At 38.5% G+C, this 25,000-nt stretch overlaps 2 protein-coding genes and 1 pseudogene across 2 annotated transcripts in view; 1 reads left to right on the plus strand and 2 right to left on the minus strand.

Moving 5' to 3' along the window:
• The window catches only part of LOC101154372 (olfactory receptor 2AG2), a 165,117-nt gene that overhangs the window by 57,026 nt on the left and 83,091 nt on the right, over nucleotides 1-25,000 (minus strand). The gene's annotated exons all lie outside the window — the stretch shown is intronic.
• LOC101128166 (phosphorylated adapter RNA export protein-like) lies at nucleotides 16,833-18,938 on the minus strand (annotated as a pseudogene).
• OR10A5 (olfactory receptor family 10 subfamily A member 5) lies at nucleotides 16,935-20,137 on the plus strand. The gene has a single exon (XM_031007705.3). The coding sequence runs from the start codon at nucleotides 19,172-19,174 to the stop codon at nucleotides 20,135-20,137; it is 966 nt and encodes a 321-aa protein (XP_030863565.3). The 5' UTR covers nucleotides 16,935-19,171.

Consider the following 25,000-nt stretch of genomic DNA (forward strand, 5'->3'; position numbering starts at 1 on the left):
AAATGGGAGGATGAGCAGGGACATGACAGCAATAGAAAGGGCAAGAGCAGTTTCCAGTTTCCCAAAGAGGATACAGTATTGTATATTTAAACAAGTATAATATATACTAAAATATTCAGTAATACCACTATAAGTTACTGAACCCAGCTAAATACTTGATGTGCAAGAAGTCTCAGTTCAGTGGGGAAATGGACATGTTCCTTGGACATTAGGATCCCAGGTCCTAGTGTCAAATGATCAGAAGTAGCAAATTAAGAAGTGTAAGAAGGAATGGGAGCCATGATTTGAGGTTGCCTGTGAGATGAGCATTCCATGACAAGCCAGTAGTGAGTGCAAAAAGCACAGAAGCCTAAATCTTCATGATGTACAACATCATAGGTAAGAGCATACACTCTGGAACCAAACGCCTGGGATGTAATCCTGTTTCTCTGAGTAGCTGTAAGACATAGGTCAAGCTACATGACATATCTGCCTCAGCGTTATTCTATTAAGTGAGGATTAGCCACAGCACCTCTTTGATGGCATTGTTGTGAGGTTTAAATACACTGAGGAACATTTGAGCACTATACAAATATTAATTATGATGATACCCATGAAGGTGATGGTGATAAGAGTAGTAATAATGATGAAATTGATAACATGGGAGATGAGGGTGGAAGGGTAGAAAGGAAAAAAATATTGAAGGGATTGGGTGCAGTGGCTCATGCCTGTAGTCCTAGCATTTTGGGATTGAGCAGGAGGCAGGAGGATCCCTTGAACTCAAGAATTCAAGACTAGCTTGGGAAACATGATGAAACCCTGTCTCTATAAAACAATACAAAAATTAACTGGGTGTGATGGCACGTGCCTATAGTCCTAGTTACTCAGGAGGCTGAGGTGGGAGGATCACTTGAGTCCTGGCGGTCCAGGCTGCAGTGAGCCAAGATGATGCCACTGATGCATCTGGAGTGCAAGATGATGTACTCTCCAGCTTGGGAGACAGAGCAAGACCCTGTCTCAAATACACACACACACACACACACACACACACACACACACACACACACTCTTCAGCATACAAGGCCCTTCTATATATAGAATGAATTGCAAGAAGAAACAGCCTGTGAGATAGAGACCAATCAAAAGGCTTATACAATTGTCCATAATTCACAAACTCAGAGCAACACAAAACCACCTCTTGATTTCAAATGTTAAAGCTCTCCATCAAAATGGGTCAAGAGAGCAGGCATTAGGCAGAGCTGACAGCTCAGAGGGAAATCGCTGCCACTCTGGACCACATCTACTCCTGTCTACCTGCAGGCCAGCAGGGACTTGACCTTCAAAGGTGGCTGCTTGCCAAGATGAGTTTATTTGAAGCTATGGCTCTGCAGCCTCAATCATTAGCCCTCTCCCTGAGACCTGATCCCTTCTATTCACCTAAGCTTTCCCTCCACGCCCCAAGATAGGCCACTGGGAACCTCAGTAGACTGCTTCCTGAACAACAAAGTGCCTCATTAGCTACTGTTTAATGAGGTCACAGCCTGTGACTGCTCATTAATACAGTGGTTAGTCAGCATCTCTAGGGGTAGGGGAGACTGAAGACAGAAGTCAGTGATAACAGAGCTCAGCCCAGGCGTAGCTGTGTTAGAGGGAGAAAGAACTTAGCAGAGACTCTTAGGCTTGTACTCTGATGTCTCCAGGGTCCTTTCCAGCTCTGAGACTATGATTCTGGAGAAGGACATCCAGAGGGACCAGGTCTTTGGTGGGAAGAAGTGACAACAGAGTCAAGTGATCCAAGGTTAAGAACAGCTATTGATCTAAAGATATTCTTGAAGAAATCGAATGCTCTTTAAGTTCTCTTGGATGCTTTTGTAAATGGAATTTAGCTCTTGAAACTTTTTATAATCTTGCCTTCTATAACCACAGATTCTCTCGGTGTTCCCCCATGTGTCCAAGTACAGATTCTTTGTGTTATTTTCCAAGTCTCTTAAAATTGTATTTGTCCTTGGAGTTAATTCATTGGCCCTCTTCTCTCCTCCCTGTATACTGTCCCCTAGACATCCTGTCCATTCACGGGGTTCCAACACATCACTCCTGCAGAGATGAAACTTCGGCATTGACTCATATCTTATATCTCCCACCAGGATTAATATTGGAGCCTCCTAATGTTACGGAGCAAGGGCTCACTGCCCAAAGAGCATAGAAGCCAGTACCATGTCACTAGCTTTTGAGAAAAACAGCTTTATTGCAAGTCAACTGGCAAGGAAACAGAAGGAAATGCTCAAATCTGTCTCCCTGAGCTGGGGACTGGGGCAGGTTTCATAGACAAAGTAATGAGGTGTGAATGAGGTAATGCTGGGAGGCACGATCTGACTGGATTATGCCACGGGGTGATGCCAGGGCTCAATCTGATTGGATCATGTGTTGTCTGCTTGTTAATTCCGTCCCTGTTCCTTGGACTAAGCCATTAGGTTCCACTCGCGATTGTGTACTTCGTTCATCTGGGCATGCTCAAATTACCTAACTTGCAACCTAGGGTCTATGGCAACTGAAAAATGACTCATTCCTTTGTTACATAAAAGTTGAACCAGATTGGTCTGGTTTCACGGTTACACTAATTGGTCTTCCTATCTCCCAGCCTGCTGCAGACTTACACATACAACTCATTCCAATTCATACTCTTTAGCATCCCTGGAGTTTTTTCTGAACACACGTATGATGATCTATCATTATCATGCTTAAAAACTCTTGATTCACTCTCGTGATCAGAATAAAACTAATGTTTTTAGTGTGTCATACAAGAACCCTTATGGTCAAGTTTTAGCTTATCTTTCCAATTTCAATTCTTACCATTCACTTATTCATTCAATTATAGTCATACTGAACTTTTTTCTTTCCCCTTATACTATGCATTTTTAGTTTCTTTAAACGGTATTTTTAGGCTGGGTGCGGTGGCTCACACCTGTAATCTCAACACTTTGGGAGGCCTTGGTGGAAGGATTGCTTGAGGCTATGAGTTTGAGACCAGCCTGGGCAACATAGTGACACTCCATCTCTACCAAAAAAAAAAAAAAAGAAATTTTTTTTAATTCACCAGGAATGGTGGTGTATGCTATAGTCCTAGCCACTTGGGAGGCTGAGGCAGGAGGATTCTTTGAGTCTAGGAGTTCAAAGCTGTCAAAGCTGCAGTGAACTATGATTATGTCACTACACTCCAGCCTGGGCGACACAAAGGACACCGTCTCAAAAAACAAAACAAACAAACAAAAAACAGTAAAACAAACAAAATCATATTCTGTTTTATTCCCCTTGACAATTTAGAGTCTGAAAGGTCTAGGGTCAAATCTTGTATCTACTACCTATAAGCTATGCAAGTTGATACATATTACTCTGAATTTCTGTCTTTACACTTTCTAATTTGTAAGTGGGCTATAATATAGTTATCTGATATATGTATAATAATATTTTATAAATAATACTATACAATAAAATAAGAATAATATAAGCCAACCACATCTACTTGTGGATCTATATGAACCTTTCTTTTTTTTTTTTTTTTTTTTTGAGATGGAATCTTGCTCTGTCACCCAGGCTGGAGTGCAGTGGCGCGATCTCGGCTCACTGCAACCTCCACCTCCGGTGTTCCAGTGATTCTCCTGCCTCAGCCTCCTGAGTAGCTGGGACTACAGGTGTGCACCACCACGCCTGGCTAACTTTTGTATTTTTTAGTAGAGATGGGGTTTCACCATATTGGCCAGGCTGGTCTCAAACTCCCGACCTCATGATCCGCCCACCTTGGCCTCCCAAAGTGCTGGGATTACAGGCGTGAGCCACCACGCTCGGCCCTATGTGATCCTTTCTATACTTTTGTATTTCCTGCAATTCAATGTGGGAGTTTTGTTATGCAGAATTCTCAAGGATGTTTACTATAATTGTGACATAAGAAATCTATGTAAGCTCTACCTCCTCCCAGGAAGCAGGGTAAATTAAGTAACTAGCATTTATTGACAAGGAAATATGAGTTAATATTTTAAAATAAAGTCTTGATTAATTCTTACAGATATTACCACAATTTATAAAATAGCACATCTGCTTCAAAAGAGTAACTTGTTCAACAGTTGCAACTATTTAAGTGTCAGAGCAAGGATTTTAATGTAGGTCTAAATCTGAAATAGCCTTTACTTTTAAAATATTGCATATGCCTTCTCTACAATGTAGAGGTAGACACTAGATATAAGAGGAAATAGAATGAAGTTTAACAAGGTTATTTAAAAAAAAGCGTGATAAGAAGAAACAAAACACAACAAGAAAGAATGTTGGGACCAATTTAAATGGAGATTATCTGATCTATTGTATGTTGAGCTATTTCTTTGGAATCATTAAAAGTACTTATAAAGTGACTTTTATTTTCTAAAAGAAAAACTTGGCACATAGTAAATGTTCAATAAATGGTATAAATTCTTATTAAGCCCTTATGTCTTTATAAAATTTTTCTGTCAAAAATTCCTTCTTTTTCCTTACATCTTCCCCAATGTGTTTCTTCTAGAAACTCTCTGATTTCCTTTAGACAAAGCTGAGTTAATTCGCCTCTGTCACATATACTGTTAATGCACTGAAGACAATGTAATTGTATTTTATGTACATATCACGTGAATGTAAGGACAACTTTTCCATTTATGTTCATATTCCTGGGCTAGCACTCATGAACACTCAATAAATATTTTAATGAATGATTAATTCCTAAATCACTACCTCTAGCAGTACTCTCTCAACCAACTGTGAATTTTATGTTTCCAACTGCCTCCAAGACGTTTCTGCTTAGGCAGCAAGGTATCTGTGTAGCACAATGTTCCCAAACTATAATGTATGAAATAAACCTTTATGAAGGATGCCTCACTCTCCCTACTAACAGTAACAGTAAACATGGCAAAATACAATTGAGATTGGTAAGCAATTTCCCATAAAAATGTTCTTGGATTTGCACATATGTTTTTCTCAAGAGTCCCCCAAATTTTAACCCCAAAAGCCCCCAGAAATGTTACCCAAAATGTGTGCCCAAAGATGTTTACCCCTCTGCTAATAAGCATATATTGTTTGTGAGGGTTTGTTTGCATACACTGAGATGAGTAACTCACCCAGAAGGGATTAACATCCTATATATCCCAAAGTTGTAAACAACTTACATTACCCATTATGTGAGAGTACTTTGAGTATAGCCAATCAAAGCATGAATGATGCAACTGAGAGTCAATACAAAAGTCCACACCTGGTTAAACAGGGATCTAGGATCATGGTCTGTCAGAAGTGTCCTGAGATGGTTAAATGAGGGTCACATACAGACCAGAAGACAACTCTAACTCTGTGGCATGCCTGCATGATGACATTCTGAACCCCAGGTTTACCTAGAATAGTGCACGAACAAATTCATTGTTCCAATGACCAAATTTGGACAGTTTTTCTCTTATTATTTACCTTTTTTTTTTTTTTTGAGACGGAGTCTTGCTCTGTCGCCCAGGCTGGAGTGCAGTGGCACGATCTTGGCTCACTGCAAGCTCCATCTCCCAGGTTCACGCCATTCTCCTGCCTCAACCTCCCGACTAGCTGGGAATACAGGCACCTGCCACCACATCCGGCTAATATTTTGTATTTTTAGTAGAGACGGGGTTTCACCATGTTAGCCAGGATGGTCTCGATCCCCTGACCTCGTGATCTGCCCATCTCAGACTCCCAAAGTGCTGGGATTACAGGCGTGAGCCACCATGCCTGGCCTTACCTTTCTTTTTGACTTAATTTTTCACTGATTTAATTTTACATTCCATCAGAGAACATTTGATATACTGGGTCCTGAAGACAGAATTGTGATTGAGCTGCTGCTCTCTAGTTGGTGCTGGCCCAGTGGATAAGACAGAGAAGTAAACAGACAATCATAAAATGAAATTTCATTCGATGTACCTCACTATGTGATAATGCCACACTTTGATCATTGCTATCATAAAAGTATTCAACCACTCTCCAAATTATTCCTTGGAAATACGTTTTTTTACTCATCCTCTATGGTTAATTCGTATTTCCATTGTCACTGCTACTGCCCTTGTTACTTATTCCTTTTTCTTATTCCCATCTTTCATTGGCATATTCATTTAATCAATGAATATTTATTAATGTATACTAAAACCCAAGAGTATAACAATGAGCTAGGTACTGCCCTCTAGGAGCTCCTGCTCTTTCAGACAGACAAGTAAATCAACAGCTATGGAACAAAAAGTGCCATGCAAAGGGCTTTACTATGTTATAATCTTACTCTGATATATACTATCATATAAGTGTTCAACGAGTCTCCTAATCTTTGTTTTTTTTTTTTAGATGGAGTCTCCCTCTGTCACCCAGGCTGGAGTGCAACGGCGTGATCTCAGCTCACTGCAGTCTCTGCCTCTTGGGTTCAAGCAATTGTCCTGCCTCAGCCTCTCAAGTAGCTGGGATTACAGGCACACACCACCATGCCTGGCTAATTTTTGTATTTTTAGTAGAGGCAGGGTTTCACCATGTTGGCCAGGATGATCTCAAACTCCTGACCTCAGGTGATTCACCCGCCTTGGCCTCCCAAAGTGCTGGGATTACAGGCATGAGCCAAGTCTCCTATTCCTGTTAATTCTTTGTTGGTAAAATTCTTACTCAAACTTTGGTTGAATTCCCATTTTCATTGCTACTGCCATGAGCCTAGCCAAGCCCTTACTTCTAAATTGTTATCATAAAAGCCACCTCACTGTTCTCAAATTCCGTGCTCACTTCCGAATCCTCCTTTACATATACTAATAAGTACTGGATTTACAGTGGTGACCAAAACTGAGTCCTTATCCTTAGAGACATTGTCACCCTATGAAAATTAAATAAAGAATTTACAAATAAATATATAATTATATATTGCTATTATTGCTATGAAGAAAAAGAACAAAATATTCTGAGAAAGAATACATGGGAATCCAAATACAAAAGAGTTAGGAAAGTGCTTTCTGGGGAAATGACAACAGAAAATGACAAAGTGGTATCAGAAAACTGAATAGGAGTTAACAAGGTGAAAATCAGGGGGAAAGGTATTAAAAAACAAATGTATTAACTTACATAAAGGCCCTGAGGCAGGAAAGTTTGGTGTATTGGAGAAAAAGAAAGACGCCAATCTGACAAATATTGAGTGTGATTAAAGAAACAGTGTTGATGGCAGTGATAGTCATCATATAGTCAGCTGGAATGCCCCTTCTCTTCCTTGATGCCAACCTTCAAGTTCAAGGTCAAATAGTATCATGATACAGCCTAATATATGACATTCACCAGGGTTTGGCATGTTTCCTACACTTTATCTCATTTCCTTTTCACAATGGGTATTGAGACATGGATTAATTTTAATATGTTTATTTGAGTCATAAGGCAAGAAATTATTGGGGAAATAATCAGAATGAAAGTGTTTTGTTTCAGGTATCTCTCTTTTTCCAAAAATTTTAATAAACAGACATAATAAAATTAATTAAGTATGAAACAACATATGATTAAAATATTTCTTTCTCAATGCTGACCTTTCTGGTTCCCCACATCCCTGTCCCAAAGGCAATAATATTAACAACTTTTTTATGTATCCTTCCAGAAATTTTCTATTTACAGTCAACTCTCTATATCTTGGGCATTGGTTCTAGGAGCCTCTCCACATGAACTGATATCTGTGCTGTGGAGACAAAAGTGACTCCATCTTGGATACTAATCTATCATGTTGACTTTGGATTAGCCCAAGTTTCATGAATACTTCCTGATTCCTATTTTATTTTCCATCCTTAGTGTAAGAACTTGTACTCACTATAAATTCTGCCTTTGTGATATTATCATACAAGTTATAGGCTATGATGAATATAGCATTCTTTTCTGTTCCAGAAGGTTGCCTTTAATTGTCTTGCACAGAGGACATACACCCTTTCCCTATGGTATATAAGCTCTTGGTCTGAGGGTAACAGGTGCAGAGATCTACCTGTTTTGCTGCTGCCCAAGACCATACTTCCATCCATAAGTTCCCCAATAACCCTCCCTTTACTGACAAACTGGATTTGTCTGCCTTGTTCTTTGGTTTCTCAGCTCTTTCTGCACATTTGGGGGTTGTTTTCCATATTGTGCCTGATAGAACTCAAGTGATAGAACAAATAATGCACAATATAGCACTTATGCTGTATTAGATTTGGCTTCTGCTTTCTTTAGCATCCCTTTAGCCCTGACTCACAGGCATTATATTGATGACTATGCTAACCCCTGAAGACTTGTCATTGCTACAGCAACACCTGGATGCATTGTGTACCATTCTGCAATGGATAGGATAGGTCATCAACCTGCAAAAGATACAAGGCCCATGGCTGGCTGTAAAGTTCCCAGGGGTCACTTGGTTGGGTAATACACATCTTATCCCAGGCACACTTACCTTGGGTAAGACACATCTTATCCCAGGCACACTTACCTTGGGTAAGACATATCTTATCCCAGGCATAGTCATTGACAAAATACCACAGTTTTCCACATCTAAGACAGTTAAACAGTTACAAATTTCCTAGGTCTTTTTGGATATTTACTTCGCATTTAACCCAATGTTTGTGTCCCCTATGACAACTAGTAAAGAAGGAATCTAGTTTGTGCTGAGATAAAAAAGAAGAGGATGCACATTAGAAGGCTAAAATACTAGTGGCTCAGGCACAAGGCTTAGGGTCCCCCCTTCCTGGGATACCAATATCTTTGGATGTGACCATAATCCCTGAGGGACCAGTTGGGCCCTCTGCAAGTCCAGCATGCGACAACGGTTCCCTTAGGATTCTGGTCACAACAACGAAAGGATGCCGAAACCTACTATTCCCTGATGAAACAACCAGTCCTGGGGGTAGACAAAGCTTTATGACAAGTTGAACCCATAACTGTCGCTTTGCTGGTAACAGTAAGAAGAGTTTTCCCTACTAAAGGCTGAACAGAAGTGTTGTTTGCTAGGTGTGTATCAGCTATTGCTCAAGCCTCCAGTTTACAAAAGTGGGATGCATACCTGCAACCTGTAGTGGCTTCTCCACAAGTCCCTTGGGAAATGAACTACATGCCGTCTTAGGGCCAGTATACTATGAAGCCTGTGCTGCCCTTCTTGTGAAGCCTCCACAGGAGATACCTCCAATGGTAGCCAAAGGCATGGCCCCTTTCCTGAAAACATTTGGTACTCAGATGGGTACAGCTGAGGTAACCCTTGTGTACGGACAGAAGTCGCTGTACAACCACAGACAGATGCTATCTGGTTTGAGATGGGAGTGCAGCAAAGCAGACAATGGGCAGAATTGTCTATATGAGCTATATGGTTGATTCGTACCCATGAGCCATGGCCTACAGTTATCTGTACAGACAGTTGTATAAAAATATACAATTTTTAATCAATCCCCTATTGATGGAATTAAGGTAATTTTCCCATTCTTTTGCTGTCAAAAATTGTAGTCCAATAAAAAACAATCATAATTTTTCCTCTCTCTAAAATTGTGATTCTGAAAGCCTGAATCACTATTTCTATCTTGTGCTGCTCACTAACCACTTCAAAATCTTAGGGCCTCAATTCATTTGATCAACATTTGGACAAGAAATTATATCTCATACATTTTTCTTAACCATGACCAGCCTAAGATTAGCCAAAAAAACCCCCCAAATTTTATACTAAAGGAAGTCTACTTGATTGAGTCCTGTCAGCAGTTTCCTGTTTCTCTCATCTCAAATTTTGTTTATAATGACTAGTCTTATGTACTTAATCATTCATTTGTTCAACACCTGAATTCTGCCATTCAAACGTATGCTTTATGAGCACAGAGACTTCACATGTTTTGTTCATTTCTCTATCTCAGGGTCTAGAGCAACGCCTGGCATGTAGCAATTACTCAATACATATTTGTTAAATAAATGAAAAATTATTGCCATATGATAGGTTATAGTAATATAATGTTAATGTGAGATATTTATATATATATGTTGTAACATAATATATTAATATGATTGCTAATATATGTCATCTCATCACACCAATCCTATAAAATAAGCCTTATGATCTTTGTCTAAGCCATATGGAAACTGAAACTCAGGAAGTTTGATAAATCACTAAATACCTAAAGTCAGTGAGTTTGAGAGCTGGTTTTAAACTTAGATCACTAAGAATCCAAAAGTTTTGTGCTTTACTTTGCACAACCCTATATCCCTAGAGTATGGTTTTTCTTTTTGAATTCATCCTTTCGACATCCAACATTTCTTTGGGCCCCAAAGGACAATAGATTCAAGAAAGGTCAGGTCCTCCTGAGGAAGGGAAAGAAGAGGAGCTTCGGTGAGCCCAGAAACATCAGGGAGGCGGCCGGTGGGGATAGAGGTGCCAGCCCTTCAGCTGTCCCTGAGGACAAAAGAGGCACGACTGGGAATAATTTTCTGAAAGCCAGGACAGGGAGCATGGCCAACCCTCCTACTGTACTCACTCACCTCTGACATGCCACTGACACACAAGGCAGCAGTGAGCAGGCTACAGCTTCAGCCATTAATAGCTCAGCTGGAACAAGGAATAGGACTTCCCTGATTTCTCTTTTGGCTTTGCTGAAACAAAGAGAAAGCTCTTTGATTACATTTATGAAAGATGTGCATGAAGGGCATGCATGAAGCATGGAAGTCAGGCAGAGCTGAACAAGGCACGTGTTCTTGTTCGACACGGGTAAGTCTTTTTGCCAAGGACCTAATTTACCAGGGGCCACTCTCCAGCTTCAGTTGCTCAACTGGACAAGGTTTGAGCAGGGTTTGTGGGATACTTAATTTTATTCCTCTGCTCACACTAGGAAGATCTCATCAGTTCCTCTCTTCTCTAGGTCTGTTTTCTTTGCCTATATTATAAGGTAAGTGAGATCTAAGGCTGCAGAAGAAATAAATGACTCAGGATTTTTTCCCTAACTCTATCCAAAGCTTTCCAGGTTAGAAAAATTTCAGTAGCTGGAGCTTCCATAGGACATACACCTCTTCCAGGTCTTGATTTTCCTCTGATTAATTCAGGGAAGACTTGCCTCACTAGAACATTCATGAGGCAGAGGACATCAGGAGACATTACTTCTTTAGGGAAGTTTTATGGTTACGGAAGGCCTAGGAGAGTGGGTTTCTATTCCAGGGACAGTTGCTCAGATGATTAGCAAATAGCTGCTCCTGGGGAAGTTCTAGAGGAACTGTCAAGGAGCCTGGGGGCTGGCTATGGGCCATCAGCTTCTTCAATGTCTCCCACACTGGAGACAGGTCACCAGCTCTTCTTCCCCAGTAGGTTCCAGAAGTTCTATAGGAACCTCAGCAAGCCCCTTCATCTCTGCCATTCGTCCTCCACAATCCTCTCCACCAGCATCACACACAACACAGCTGTCATAAAATGGAGCTTCTAGTGAAAGTGGATTTTTGTTTGTTTGTTTGTCTGTTTGTTTGTGAGATAGAGTCTCACTCTGTCGCCCAGGCTGGAGTGCAGTGGTGCGATCTCAGCACACTTGTTGAATATTGGTTGACTATATATGTGTGAATTTATTTCTGGTTTCTCTGTTCCACTGGTCTATGTCGGCTTTTATGCCCCTTTTACCTAAATTTCTACTCTTTGAAAATCTGTAGGAATCTTTTGCCATATATCTTAAGACATTTTCTTATTTTAATTTTTTTTAATTTTGGATTTTTATGTTTAAAATCATTTAATTTTTATTTGGGCTAATCAATCATCTTTTTTCTTTTCTTTTCTTTTTCAATCATCTTTTTTCTTCAGGAATTTTGTTTTAGTATACTGCTTAGAAAGACCACAAACATATGTAATAAAATATAAACATATTTTCTTCACACTCAACTAAAGCTTAATTTCAACATTTAAATCATCATCTATATTGAATGTAATTCTTTATGATAAAAGGTGAGAGTTTAACTGGGCTTGTTTTTGCATTGCCCCAGAGCTCTTTATTGTAGTTTTCTTGTATGTACACTATTTCTGGCCTTCATTATGTTTCCATGACTTGTCTAATACAAATATAGTATACTTAAAGTATGTGTAGAGATACTATGTAATATTTTCATGTTATAAATAATGTAATAAAATATTAAAAAGTTACCAAGTATTTTAACATATGGTCACAAACAGGAACTTTTAAATTTTGGAATTACTTTAAATATTTTTAATAATTTGACAAAAATTTTTATGTTTATAAAACTATTTCTCTAGTCATAAACACAGTATGACACTAAATTTGTTCAAGATTAGATTATGACATTTCATAAGGGCTTTGATTATTTTAAATAGGATGCTAATTATTTCCTGATATGTTTATTTCAAAATTTTTGAATTTTATTGATAACATGAAATTTATTTTTTGACTGTTTTTTCCTTGTATATAAGAAAAATATTCATTCTTAAAATACGTTGTATTACTTGAACAACTTAGTTTTCTGTCATTGAACAACTTTTCTTCTGAAAGTAATAATTCTGTATTCCTTTTTTCTTTCTTTTTTTTTTTTTTGGAGATGGAGTCTCACTCTGTCGCCCAGGCTGGAGTGCAGTGGCGCGATCTCGGTTCACTGCAACCTCCATCTCCTGGATTCAAGCAATTCTCCTGCCTCAGCCTCCCGAGTAGCTGGGACTGCAAGCTCATCCTGCCACACCCGGTTATTTTTTTTTCTGTATTTTTAGTAGAGATGGGGTTTCACCGTGTTGCCCAGGCTCGTTTTCAACTCCTGAGCTCAGGCAATCCGCCCGCCTTGGCCTCCCAAAGTGCTAGTATTACAGGCGTGAGCCACCGTACCCAGCGCCCCTGTTTTCTTTTCCAATGTTTATACCTTGTTTATTATTATTATTTGGCCAGAATTTTTAAACCAATAGTGGGATTAAAATTTCAACAATATCTATGATCTTCAGACTATCCATAAATGCCCAAAAATTATATGCAAAATTTTGTACATATGGATATATGTACATTTGGGAGGAGAAAGAGTTCATGACTGTTGTCAGATTGTAAAAGGGTTCCATAATCCCCCAATTCTCAGAACCATTGCTCTATTATTATACTACTAATCTCAGAACTGGCTATTGTTTATATAATATTCAGGTTTCATTAAGAGAGTAGTTTTCTCTTCAAAAGTTATAAAACTTTGCTGTGCTGGATTTTTTTTTACAGATAAGTGTTGAACTTTCAAACAGTTTTAGGATTTACTGAGGTTAACATTTTTTTTTATTGAAATGATGATATAAATTATATTTGATTATTTCTTAATCACAAACAGTATTTGCATTCCTGTAATAAATCCTACTTGGCCATACATACATAGTTTTGGATTTAAAATGACTGCATTTTATTTCTCAATTTTGCACTTATATTTACAAGTCAGGTTGGTCTTTGAGCTTTTTTGTGTGTGTATTATATTTGCTGCTTTGAAAACAGGTATAGGTAATTGTCATAATATTAATTGGAAAACACTGCATCTTCTTCTTTGTTCTGAAACAGTTCATCTAAAGATAAATCACAAGATTTACCTGTTCTCTGAAGGAATAAATTACCTCATCCATTAAACTATCCATGTTAATGACCTTTTTCATTGTAATCTTTAGATAAAATTACTTCAAACCACTCATTTTTTATCTGTTTTATTCAAGGCTGAACCTTACATACTACTAGAAAGCATTTCATTTTAAAAATCAGACATTTATTAATATAGTAGTATTTGCTTATAATTTTAAAAGTTTCATTCCATATCTGAGATTATGACATATTTTATTCCTAAATTACATATTTTTGTTTCCTCCATTATTTCTTCATCAGATTTTCCAACAATTTATGTTTACTTAATTTTTTTTTTTTTTTTTGAGACAGAGTCTCGCTCTGTCGCCCAGGCTGGAGTGCAGTGGCACCATCTCGGTTCACTGCAACCTCTGCCTCCCGGGTTCAAGTGATTCTCCTGCCTCAGCCTCCTGGGCAGCTGGGATTACAGGTGTGTGCCACCATGCCCGGCTAATTTTTTGTATTTTTAGTAGAGACGGGGTTTCACCGTGTTAGCCAGGATGGTCTGGATCTCCTGACCTCGTGATCTGCCCGTCTTGGCCTCCCAAAGTGCTGGGATTACAGGAGTGAGCCACTGTGCCAGGCCACTTAAAGTTTTCTCTACCCTCAAAATTAAAAGGAAACTAGAACAGTGATTAAGATATTATTGAGCATATTTCCATAAATTTTGTTGTATAGTAAGAAATACTTTGTTTAAAATTATTAGCTCAATAATTTTTACTTTTTGCTAGCATTTTGTCTATCATTTCTCTACTTTGATCTGCCATTCTATGTTCCTAGAAATTTATCTATTTTTATTTCCTGAATTTTTTATTTACTCTATAATTTTTATCATTTCATAGTATTCCTCAATTTCTCAAACATTCTCTTAATTCAGTTTCCTTCAGTATCCGGGACTGTTTTTCACAGTCTTTTAATTTCCTAATGAATTGTTTTATTTCCAGGTGTATTTTTCTTACAATATATTGAACATATTTATGACTACCTATTCAACAGTATTTTGTTTTATGCTGTTGGTAGTACAGATAACAGATGTTTACATGTTTTTCCTATTGCTTACATTTTTTTTTCAGAAGAGGGCCATCTCCTTTGATATCTTAGATATGTCCCATTAGTTTAAATTGTTACATTCCTATCTCCCATGACTTTACCGTTTATTCTGAAGTATAAAAGTCTAGATCGTCTTATAATAAAACAGCAGTTTCTAACTGATATACTGTGTTTACTAATATCATTGATCCTTTTGTTTTATTCAAAATTTTATAGGTTTCTGTGTGTGTGTGTGTGTGTGTGCATGCCTGCATGTGAGAGACAGAGGGAGAAAGAGAGAGAGCTTGAGCAATTACACTTGCTAAAATCTCCAATATTTTCCTCAAAATTATAAATTTTGGTTTTTTACTTGTTAGTGCCACAGAGCAGTCCAATTTCAGTGTGATATGTACTATTTTAAGAAATATTTTTTTCTGCATAGATTCTGCAATGTTTTGAATATATTCTTGAAAACCAAATTGTTCATGGGGGCACACTGGTTGTTAGGCATTCTTTGATTTTGCCTGTTGCTTCATGAGTTCTTGTTATTATCTAACTGATTTCTCTTTGCTTAGTAACATCTTCATTATCTTTCTTACTATTTATTATTCCAGCTCCATTTGTTTGGCTCACTTTTTCAGGGACATTAATTATTTGTTAGACTGTTTTCTGCTTTTAATTTTTAAGTTTTATCTTATATTCATCTATTTCCCCATTTTCTGCATCTTATAGGAGAGCACTTCAAGCCTTTCCATGTAAGTTTTTTATTTTAGGCAGAGTCAGAATCAAATCCATTCTTTACTGTTTTCAGTAAAAGTTTTGTTTCTGCTATTGCAGTTCAGTTTCATTACAATACTTTCATAATTACATATAGCATCCTGTTTATGCCTATTTTTTAAAGGACTGCCCAAAATCTAATTTTATTTTTGCATTCTTTATAAATAAAAAGCAAATGATAATCATTTTCCTCTTAACTTCGATGACCATATTTTCAGGAACTACTGAAAGACTTCAAGTATGTTGTTTGTAAGGAATAGTTTATAATTACTGAATTTTACATTTTTGCTTAATATACAAAATTTCTGCTTAATGTATTAAGCATATTTTTGCTTAATATATTTTGTAAACTATAGTTAACTCTCAGAATGTCTAAAGCAAGCTACCTTTATTTTCATTAATAAAAATGAGTAATTTAAAACTCCATGCACATGTAACATTTTAAATACTCAACTTCCTTAACATAAGGTAAAACAGTCTCAGGCAGGCTGCCACTGGTTTTTTGTTTTTTTTTTTTAATTAGAGGCAGGGTCTCACCATGTTGCCCAGGTTGATCTCGAACTCCTGGGCTCAAGTAATCCTCCCATCTCAGCCTCCCAAAATGTTGAGATTACAAGTGTGAGCCACCACACCTGGCCTGGGAAATTTTTTTAAATGTATGTGGTAATACACAGTATAGATCACATTTAGTATATGGCCAAGTTAATTAAGAAGTCAAAAAACACATTAAATTTAAGAACAGATAGACTGGTTGTGGTGGCTCACGACTGTAATCCCAGCACTTTGGGAGGCCAAGGCAAGTGGACCACCCGAGGCCAGGAGTTCTAGACCAGCCTGGCCAACATGGCAAAACTTTGTCTCTATTAAAAATACAAAAAGTAGTCAGGCATGGTGGGGCGCCCGTGATCCCAGCTACCTGGGAGGCTGAGGCATGAGATTGCTTAAACTTGGTGGGCAGAGGTTGCAGTGAGCTGAGATTGAGCCACTGCTCTCCACCCTGGGCAAAAGACCGAGTCTCTGTCTCAAAAAAAAAAAGTACAAATAGTTATTTGAAAAACTTCTGACATTTATTTACTTCCGGACAAACAAATAAGTGGGAAGAGCTGTCAGTATAAACCTCTTTTAATTTTAGTCTTTATCATTAAAATTGCCTGAATTCTTAGAACACAGAACAAATTTGAATGCATTTGTGACAGTTTAATAATTTATATGTCTCATTATGATCTTTTAATAGGAAGTTTTAAAGCCAAAGCATAATTTACTGCAATGATAAATTAGAAAAGGCAAAAAAACTTTTTAATAATATGTTATAATGACCTGGACAAAACTGATTATTAACTAGTAATACAATAATTAGAATATGCAACCGATTGAGAAATTAAATCCTGTGCTATATACTCGTAAGTATTTTGTCAGACATGATATATATTTAAATGTTTCTATCAATTGCATTCCTTTTGCCGCATATATTAGTTTTTATTTAAAACAAGAAAACAATTCTCTTTCCTCCAGATTCTCATGTTAATCAGTGCAAAATATTGCAATTTTAGTAAAAATTGTTTATTACAATGTTATTTTAGAAAGGCTTATTCCTTAAACTATCGAAAATGTACTTAAAAAATCCAAATTATGAGAATGATCAACTTCAATGGCTTCCTCTACATCCAGCTTGGCTTCTCCATGTCCTTCCTGTGACTTATCAAGAGAGGCCAGGGCCTCATTTTTGTTACTTGTAAAAGTTTCTCATGATATATCATCATCTTGAAAATTTAGACTTTTAATTGCTTATTTCATTTTTTCATTGTGTTCTCTTCCTAGCAGCTTTTTAATTTTCATATTCCTTTTGATTTTCGATGTAGAAAACATCCTCAATTTGTTCCTTGCTGATACTAGGAGTGTTTTTCAAGAGATTCAGAAAATCTCCACCCGGTGTTCTTCTTCAACTACTATTCATTATAAAGAGGCCACCATTTTGTTCCACTTCAGCAATTTCCAGCAGAACAATTGCCTTTTGTTCCCAATAATCCTCACTGCTTGAGCCATCAGATCTTTCTTTGGTTCCTGTAACCTGAATAACATTTCATCAGCCACTTTCTCTTGGGAATCTTCCTCTGTGATCTCGTATCGACCTTTATAGTTCATTTTTGGTTCTGGTCTGTTCCCTAGCCTGTCTTTGACAGGTCATTTCCTTTTGAGATGACCTTGCCCCTTTTCCTCTTCCTTTGATCCTGTTTTTTTGTTTGTTTTTGCCACCATGCATATATTCAGCTAGTTGTTCGTCTAGCCCTTTCGTATGCTCTAGAGATTCCCTCTTAAGTTTCTTAGCAAGCAAACAATCATAGGTCTCGGATTGTCTGCTTCTGTCAATAGTGCCCTCCATTCCCAAGATACCAAGTTCAGTGGCCACTGCATCTTAATTCTGTTCCTGCAGTACAGCACCCCATATGTTGTTAACCTTCTTTCCTCCAGAAACAGGTGGTTTCTGACTGCTCTGGCCAAACTGAAAAGACTCTGGTTTGGGAGGAGAGTTTACATATTTCCATCACTTCCACTTCCAAAGACAGCTATCATCATCTGAATCAGAAAAACTCTCTTCACTTGAATCCACACTTTCAACAACTCGGTAATGTGATACTGGTGCACATGCAGTCGCCCTGCTCTGGAAGGCCCTCATAAGCACTGTCCCCACCTAGCACTTTCCACACTTGCTGCAGCCTGTTGCTGGGTGTGACCGTTATGTCGGAATCTGAGTCAGGTTGGAAAGCTGCCCATCTTCCATGTCGCCGGCCTCCAACACCATCTTCCCATGGTGCCTATGCCTATATTTTAGCCAACATTATTTTCATCTCTGTTGCCTAGAAAGCCTTTAAAGATTACGTTATGTGTCCCTATGCCCCTTTAAGGTACTATGTATTTTTGTATTTTGACTTTCATTGTGATGTGTTATAATTGATTATTTAAATATTTTATCTACTAAATTCTAAGCTTCAGTGAATAATCATTGTATCATCAGTGCTGCCATAGAAATTGAATAAATACAGACTTTCCTTTTATATCATTTAAGATTCTATCTCGTTTCATAACTTTTTATCCATGAATGTTTTCCTTTGAAACTTCACTCTAATGTTTCTTATATTTTTTATAGTTTTTTTTGTGGGAGTCTGTTTTGTTTTTTCCAATTTTCCTGTTCTTGAAAGGGAAGTAGTCAGAATCTCCTTGGACACAGTTACTTTCCACAGAATTGTAGTACAATACTCCTCTCCGATCTTAATTTTGAGAGTCAGTGGATTATGCAGGTACTAAGAATCAGTTGTCAATTATAGATATGCTGGACCAAAGAGGAAACTGCTAACATTGTTTCCCACAGTCTGATTTGGCAAGAAAGAATAAGTATTACGTGATTTGAAGTGGTCTACAATTCTTACGGTGAGTGAGGGGGAAAGTGCATTAAAACAACCACACCCTATAAACATTCTCACTCATCCTTTCCCCTCTATTATTTCTACTTTGAATAACTTCAAAATAAAATATGATACAAGATCAGATTTGTTTTAGTAAATAGGCTAACGAAATATAAAATGGAACGTAAAAGAGAGGGGAAAGGTGACCTATTGCTCATTTCAGTGCTTAGGCTCTGACCACGTTTTATTGTGTCTTTATTCCTAGCCAACACAAGACCCTTCCTCTTCCAGCTGAGGTGCTGACCTTGCCTTTTTCCCTGACATTAAGAGAAAATCTGAAAAACAGATTGAGAATCTGACTTCCAATCAAGAATCTCTCTCCAGGACCACAGCTGGGGATTTATGCCCATACTTATGGCTATAGGAAACTGGACAGAAATAAGTGAATTTATCCTCATGAGCTTCTCTTCCCTACCTACTGAAATACAGTCATTGTTCTTCCTGACGTTTCTAACCATCTATTTGGTTACTCTGATGGGAAACAGCCTCATCATTCTGGTTACCCTAGCTGACCCCATGCTACACAGCCCCATGTACTTCTTCCTCAGAAACTTATCTTTCCTGGAGATTGGCTTCAACCTAGTCATTGTGCCCAAAATGCTGGGGACCCTGCTTGCCCAGGACACAACCATCTCCTTCCTTGGCTGTGCCACTCAGATGTATTTCTTCTTCTTCTTTGGAGTGGCTGAATGCTTCCTCCTGGCTACCATGGCATATGACCGCTATGTGGCCATCTGCAGTCCCTTGCACTACCCAGTCATCATGAACCAAAGGACTCGTGCCAAACTGGCTGCTGCCTCCTGGTTCCCAGGCTTTCCTGTAGCTACTGTGCAGACCACATGGCTCTTCAGTTTTCCATTCTGTGGCACCAACAAGGTGAACCACTTCTTCTGTGACAGCCCACCTGTGCTGAGGCTGGTCTGTGCAGACACAGCACTGTTTGAGATCTACGCCATCATCGGAACCATTCTGGTGGTCATGATCCCCTGCTTGCTGATCTTGTGTTCCTATACTCGCATTGCTGCTGCCATCCTCAAGATCCCATCAGCTAAAGGGAAGCATAAAGCCTTCTCTACGTGCTCCTCACACCTCCTTGTTGTCTCTCTTTTCTATATATCTTCTAGCCTCACCTACTTCCGGCCTAAATCAAATAATTCTCCTGAGAGCAAGAAGTTGTTATCATTGTCCTACACTGTTGTGACTCCCATGTTGAACCCCATTATCTACAGCTTGAGAAATAGCGAGGTGAAGAATGCCCTCAGCAGGACCTTCCACAAGGTCCTAGCCCTCAGAAACTGTATCCCATAGACCTTAGGAAGTAAGGCTAAATTCTATTGAATGACAATTAGTTTCATGTTTGGGACACCTCTCTGCCTCTCTTCACATATCTATTGGAATGAAACCCAGCTATTGAAATGGCTATTGGAAAGCTCTGTGGAGAGAAGAGAGCCCAGTGTTGGTGTAAACCTGTCATTATCATCTGCTAAATTTCTTTACCTGCCCATCATAGACTTACTCTGTTTTTCTTATTGGTGCAATTGGCACTTTGAGACTTCTGTGGCCAAACCATTCGAGATATTTACTTTGCTAATGAGCACAAATGTGACATATATTGTGGACAATCTGAAACTACTTGTAATATGACTTTGGGGATACACAATGGGCAAGACAATGGGAAGTATCAAATGTCATCTTGGCCATCATCTTGGTTTGGAAAATTCTGACACCATTCAGTAGAAAACCCTATAATACTTCTAGTACATAATTCTTGCTCTTCATTTCATTTTACATGCCCCTAAGGAAGTGTTGGCTTTTATGTTTGTTGATATTTAGCATGGATAGAGAAAATGGGATCACTAATCCCCATACATGTTCCTTTATAAGCCCAATAGCCTTAAAAGACTCCTTTCTTAGGCTTCCTAGGCTCTTCCTAGGTAGAATGAGCTATTTCCAATTGTCTCTTGCAAATTCAGTTTCAGGTTCTTAATCCTTGTTAAAGTAATTTCAAAATTTCACAAACATAATTTCAATCATAATGCTGCTTTTTTCAAGGCTTACAGTGGATCTTAGCTGACTCCTAATATTTGCTTAGTACCTTTAAATTTTAAGTTTTTATATATTGTTGATATGAAAATACAAAATATCATAAAGCACAATCATTGCCATCAGAAGTTAATAGTTTAGTCAACAATGGGGGATTTGTAAAAGCAAATTCATTTCACAATTAAGCAAAGTAAGATTCAAGTTCTTCCTCCCCAGAAGCCAAGCAGATGCCAGTGCCATGCTTTTATAGCCATCAGAACCATGAGTCAATGAAATCCTTTTTCTTTATAAATTGCCCACTGTCAGGGATTTCTTTATAGCAATGCAAGAATGGCCTAACAGAATATTGGTACTGGCAGTGGGGCATTGCTATAAAGATACCTGAAAATATGGAAGCAACTTTGGAACTGGGTAACGGGAAGAGGTTGGGAAGTTTGGGGGTGCTCAAAAAAGACAGAAAGATGAGGGAAAGTTTGGAACTTTAGAGACCACTTAAATGGTGGTGACCAAAATGCCAATAGTGATATGGATGGTGAAGGCCAGGCTGCTGAGGTCTCAGAAGGAAATGAGAAGCTTATTGGGAACTGGAGCAAAAGTCACACGTGTTATGCCTTGGCAAAGATCTTGGCTGCATTCTGTTCATGCCCTAGGGATCTGTGGAAGTTTGAACTGCAGAGTGATAATTTAGGGTACCTGGTGGAGGAAATATCTAAGCAGCAAAGTGTTCAAGATGTGATCAGGCTACATCTAACAACCTATGGTAGGATATGGGAGCAAATAAATGATTTAAAGTTGGAATTTATATTTCAAGGAGAAGCAGAGCATAAAAGTTTGGAAAATTTACAGCCTGGCCATGTGGTAGAAAATAAAAGCCAACTTTCAGGAGAAGAATCCAAGCAGGCTTTGGAGCAGCAATTTGCTAGAGAGATTTACATAACTAAAAATGAAGCCAAGTGCTAATAGGCAAGACAATGGGGAAAAAGTCTTGAAAGCATTTCAAATATCTCTGTGACCACAACTCTCATCACAGGCCCAGAGGTCTATGAGGGAAGAATGGTTTTTGGGTCCAGGACCAGGGCCTCATTGCCCTGTGCAGCCTCAGGATACTGCTCTCCACATCCAGGCTGCTCAGGTTCCAGCTGGGGCTCAAAGGGGCCAAGGTACACCTTGGGCCACCACTCCAGAAGGCACAGGCCAAAAGTGTTGGTGGCTTCCTTTTGGTGTTAAGCTGGCAGGAACACAGTACAAGAGTGAAAGAGGCTTGGCAACCTCCACCTAGATTTCAGAAGCTGTACAAGAAAATCTGGGTACCCAGGCAGCATCCTGCTGCATGGGTAGAACCCTCACAGAGAACCTCTACTAGGGAAGTGTTGAAGGAAAATGTGGGGTTGGAGGCCCCACACAGAGTCCTCACTGGGGAATTCCCTAATGGAGCTGTGGGAAGGGAGCCACCATCTACCAGACCCCAGAAGGATAGATCCACCAGCATCCTGCATCCCACACCTGGAAAAGCACAGAAACAGAACTGCCCAAAGCCTTGGGAGCCTACCCCTCACACCAATGAACCCTGGATGTGGGACATGGCATCAAAAGAGATTATTTTGGAGCTTTAAGATTTAATGACTGCCCTCCTGGGTTTCAGACTTGCATGGGGCCTGTATCCTCTTCCTTTTGGCCCATTTCACCCCATTGGAGTGGAAATATTTACCATTTGCCTGTACCACCATTGTATCTTGAAAACAAATACCTTGTTTTGATTTTACAGGTTCATGGCTGGAAGGAAATCACCTCCAAATGAGACTCTGTACTTGAGACTTTGGACATGTGACTGAGGCTAAAATGAATTGAGACTTTTGGGGGACTATTGAGAAGGCATGATTGTATTTTGTGACGTGACAAAAACATGAGATTTGAGGGGTCAGGGGAGGAATAATACAGTTGGACATCTATATTATTCCTCCCCTGACCCCTCAAATCTCATGTTTTTCTCACAATCTCATGTTGAAATCCCTCTAAATCTCACACTGAATTATAATCCCCAATGTTGGAGGTAGGGCCTAGTAGGAGGTGTTTGGGTCACAGGGGTGGATTCCTTAGGGCTTTGTGCTATCCTCATGATAGTGAGTAAGTTTCATGAGATCTGGTTGTTTAAAAGTGTGTGATACCGCTCTACCCATCTCTTGCGTCCGCTCCAGCCATGCAATATGCCTGCTCCTGCTTCACCTTTGACCATGAGTAAAAGCTCCCTGAGGCCTTTCCAGAAGCTGAGCAGATGCCAGCACCATGCTTGTACAGCCTGCAGAAACATCAGCCAATTAAACTCCTTTTCTTTGTAAATTACACAGTCTTATCTATTTCTTTATAGAAACCCAAGAATAGCCTAACATGTCATTTCTCTCTTAACTTTGCTTTTGGCAATATTTTATTCCTCAGGCTTAGGTGTCATACTTGGGTCTACAAAAATAGTATTTTATTACTTCTATTAATGCTTCTTTACTTTCATTGTTTAATATTTAAATCTTTTTGCAATGTGGAATTTATCTGGTAGGAGGTATTTTTTTTTTCTCCAATAGCTGGCCTTATTGTCCTAACATAATTTATTTAAAAATATGTTATTTCTCCTACTAACTGGAAACATCAATACTCTTACATATGGTTATAATATTCATAAGAATATGCTTAGGAATTCTAGATAACACTAAGAAACTTAAAATTTAATGGTTTTAAAGTTTTCAGAAAGTTAACAATACTGTACTTATTACCATGAAGAGAGAATAGAAAATTATCAACTTCACAGGAATCTTCAAAACATGTCAACACAATTGCAATTCATCCAACTGGGTTGCTCTAAATTTTATAAATAACTTAAAATGGTAAGGTATTTATTCTGACATTTGGCTTTCAGCAAGTTCTAGATGTACTGGGTAGTATTTAAATAAGTGGCCCTATACTTATAAAATTAAAAGTTATGAAAATTGCCCTAGAGGGAAAAAAGGAATAACAACACAAATCATAACAAAATAATATTTAAGGGTTCCTTAGATGATGATATGTAAGCTAATTTTTGCAACTAGGTTAAGAGGTAGGAAAATGGCATTCTAGACTGAAAAAGATCACAGAAGTCCCAGGCGAGGAAGAACTTGGTGCATTCTGAAAGTACAAGAACACCGATATTTGCTGAAATGTTGTAAATATGGGAAAGAAAGGTGAAAAATGGCTTGATAGGTAGACAGAGGTCAGGTCATAGAGGAATTCCTTTTGAGCATGTTAAAGATTTTGGAGTTTAAACTGCACACAATAGTGCACTAGTCCATTTCCACACTGCTATAAGGAACTTCCTGAGACTGAGTAATTTACAGAGGAAAAAGGTTTAATTGACTCACAGTTCCACATGGCTGGAGAGGCCTCAGGAAACTTGCAATCATGGTGGAAGAGGAAGCAGGCATATCTTACATTGTGGCAGGGAAGAAAGAGAGAAACAGAGAGAGAAAAGCCCAGGGGAAACTGCCATTTATTTATTTATTTATTTATTTTTATTTTTTAAAATATTCTTTTGAGTTTTTTTAAATTTTTTATTATTATACTTTAAGTTTTAGGGTACATGTGCACATTGTGCAGGTTAGTTACATATGTATACATGTGCCATGCTGGTGCACTGCACCCACTAACTTGTCATCTAGCATTAGGTATATCTCCCAATGCTATCCCTCCCCCTTCCCCCCACCCCACAACAGTCCCCAGAGTGTGATGTTCCCCTTCCTGTGTCCATGTGTTCTCATTGTTCAATTCCCACCTATGAGTGAGAATATGCGGTGTTTGGTTTTTTGTTCTTGCGATAGTTTACTGAGAATGATGATTTCCAATTTCATCCATGTCCCTACAAAGGACATGAACTCATCATTTTTTATGGCTGCATAGTGTTCCATGGTGTATATGTGCCACATTTTCTTAATCCAGTCTATCATTATTGGACATTTGGGTTGCTTCCAAGTCTTTGCTATTGTGAATAATGCCGCAATAAACATACGTGTGCATGTGTCTTTATAGCAGCATGATTTATAGTCCTTTGGGTATATACCCAGTAATGGGATGTGAAACTGCCATTTATAAAACCATTACATCTCATGA

The sequence above is a fragment of the Gorilla gorilla genome, chromosome 9, assembly GCF_029281585.2.
Source record: "Gorilla gorilla gorilla isolate KB3781 chromosome 9, NHGRI_mGorGor1-v2.1_pri, whole genome shotgun sequence".
NCBI lineage: Eukaryota > Metazoa > Chordata > Mammalia > Primates > Hominidae > Gorilla > Gorilla gorilla.

What these genes read in the sequence shown, in the direction of transcription:
- OR10A5 (XM_031007705.3), top strand. Translation starts at nt 19,172, where the DNA reads ATGCCCATACTTATGGCTATAGGAAACTGGACAGAAATAAGTGAATTT.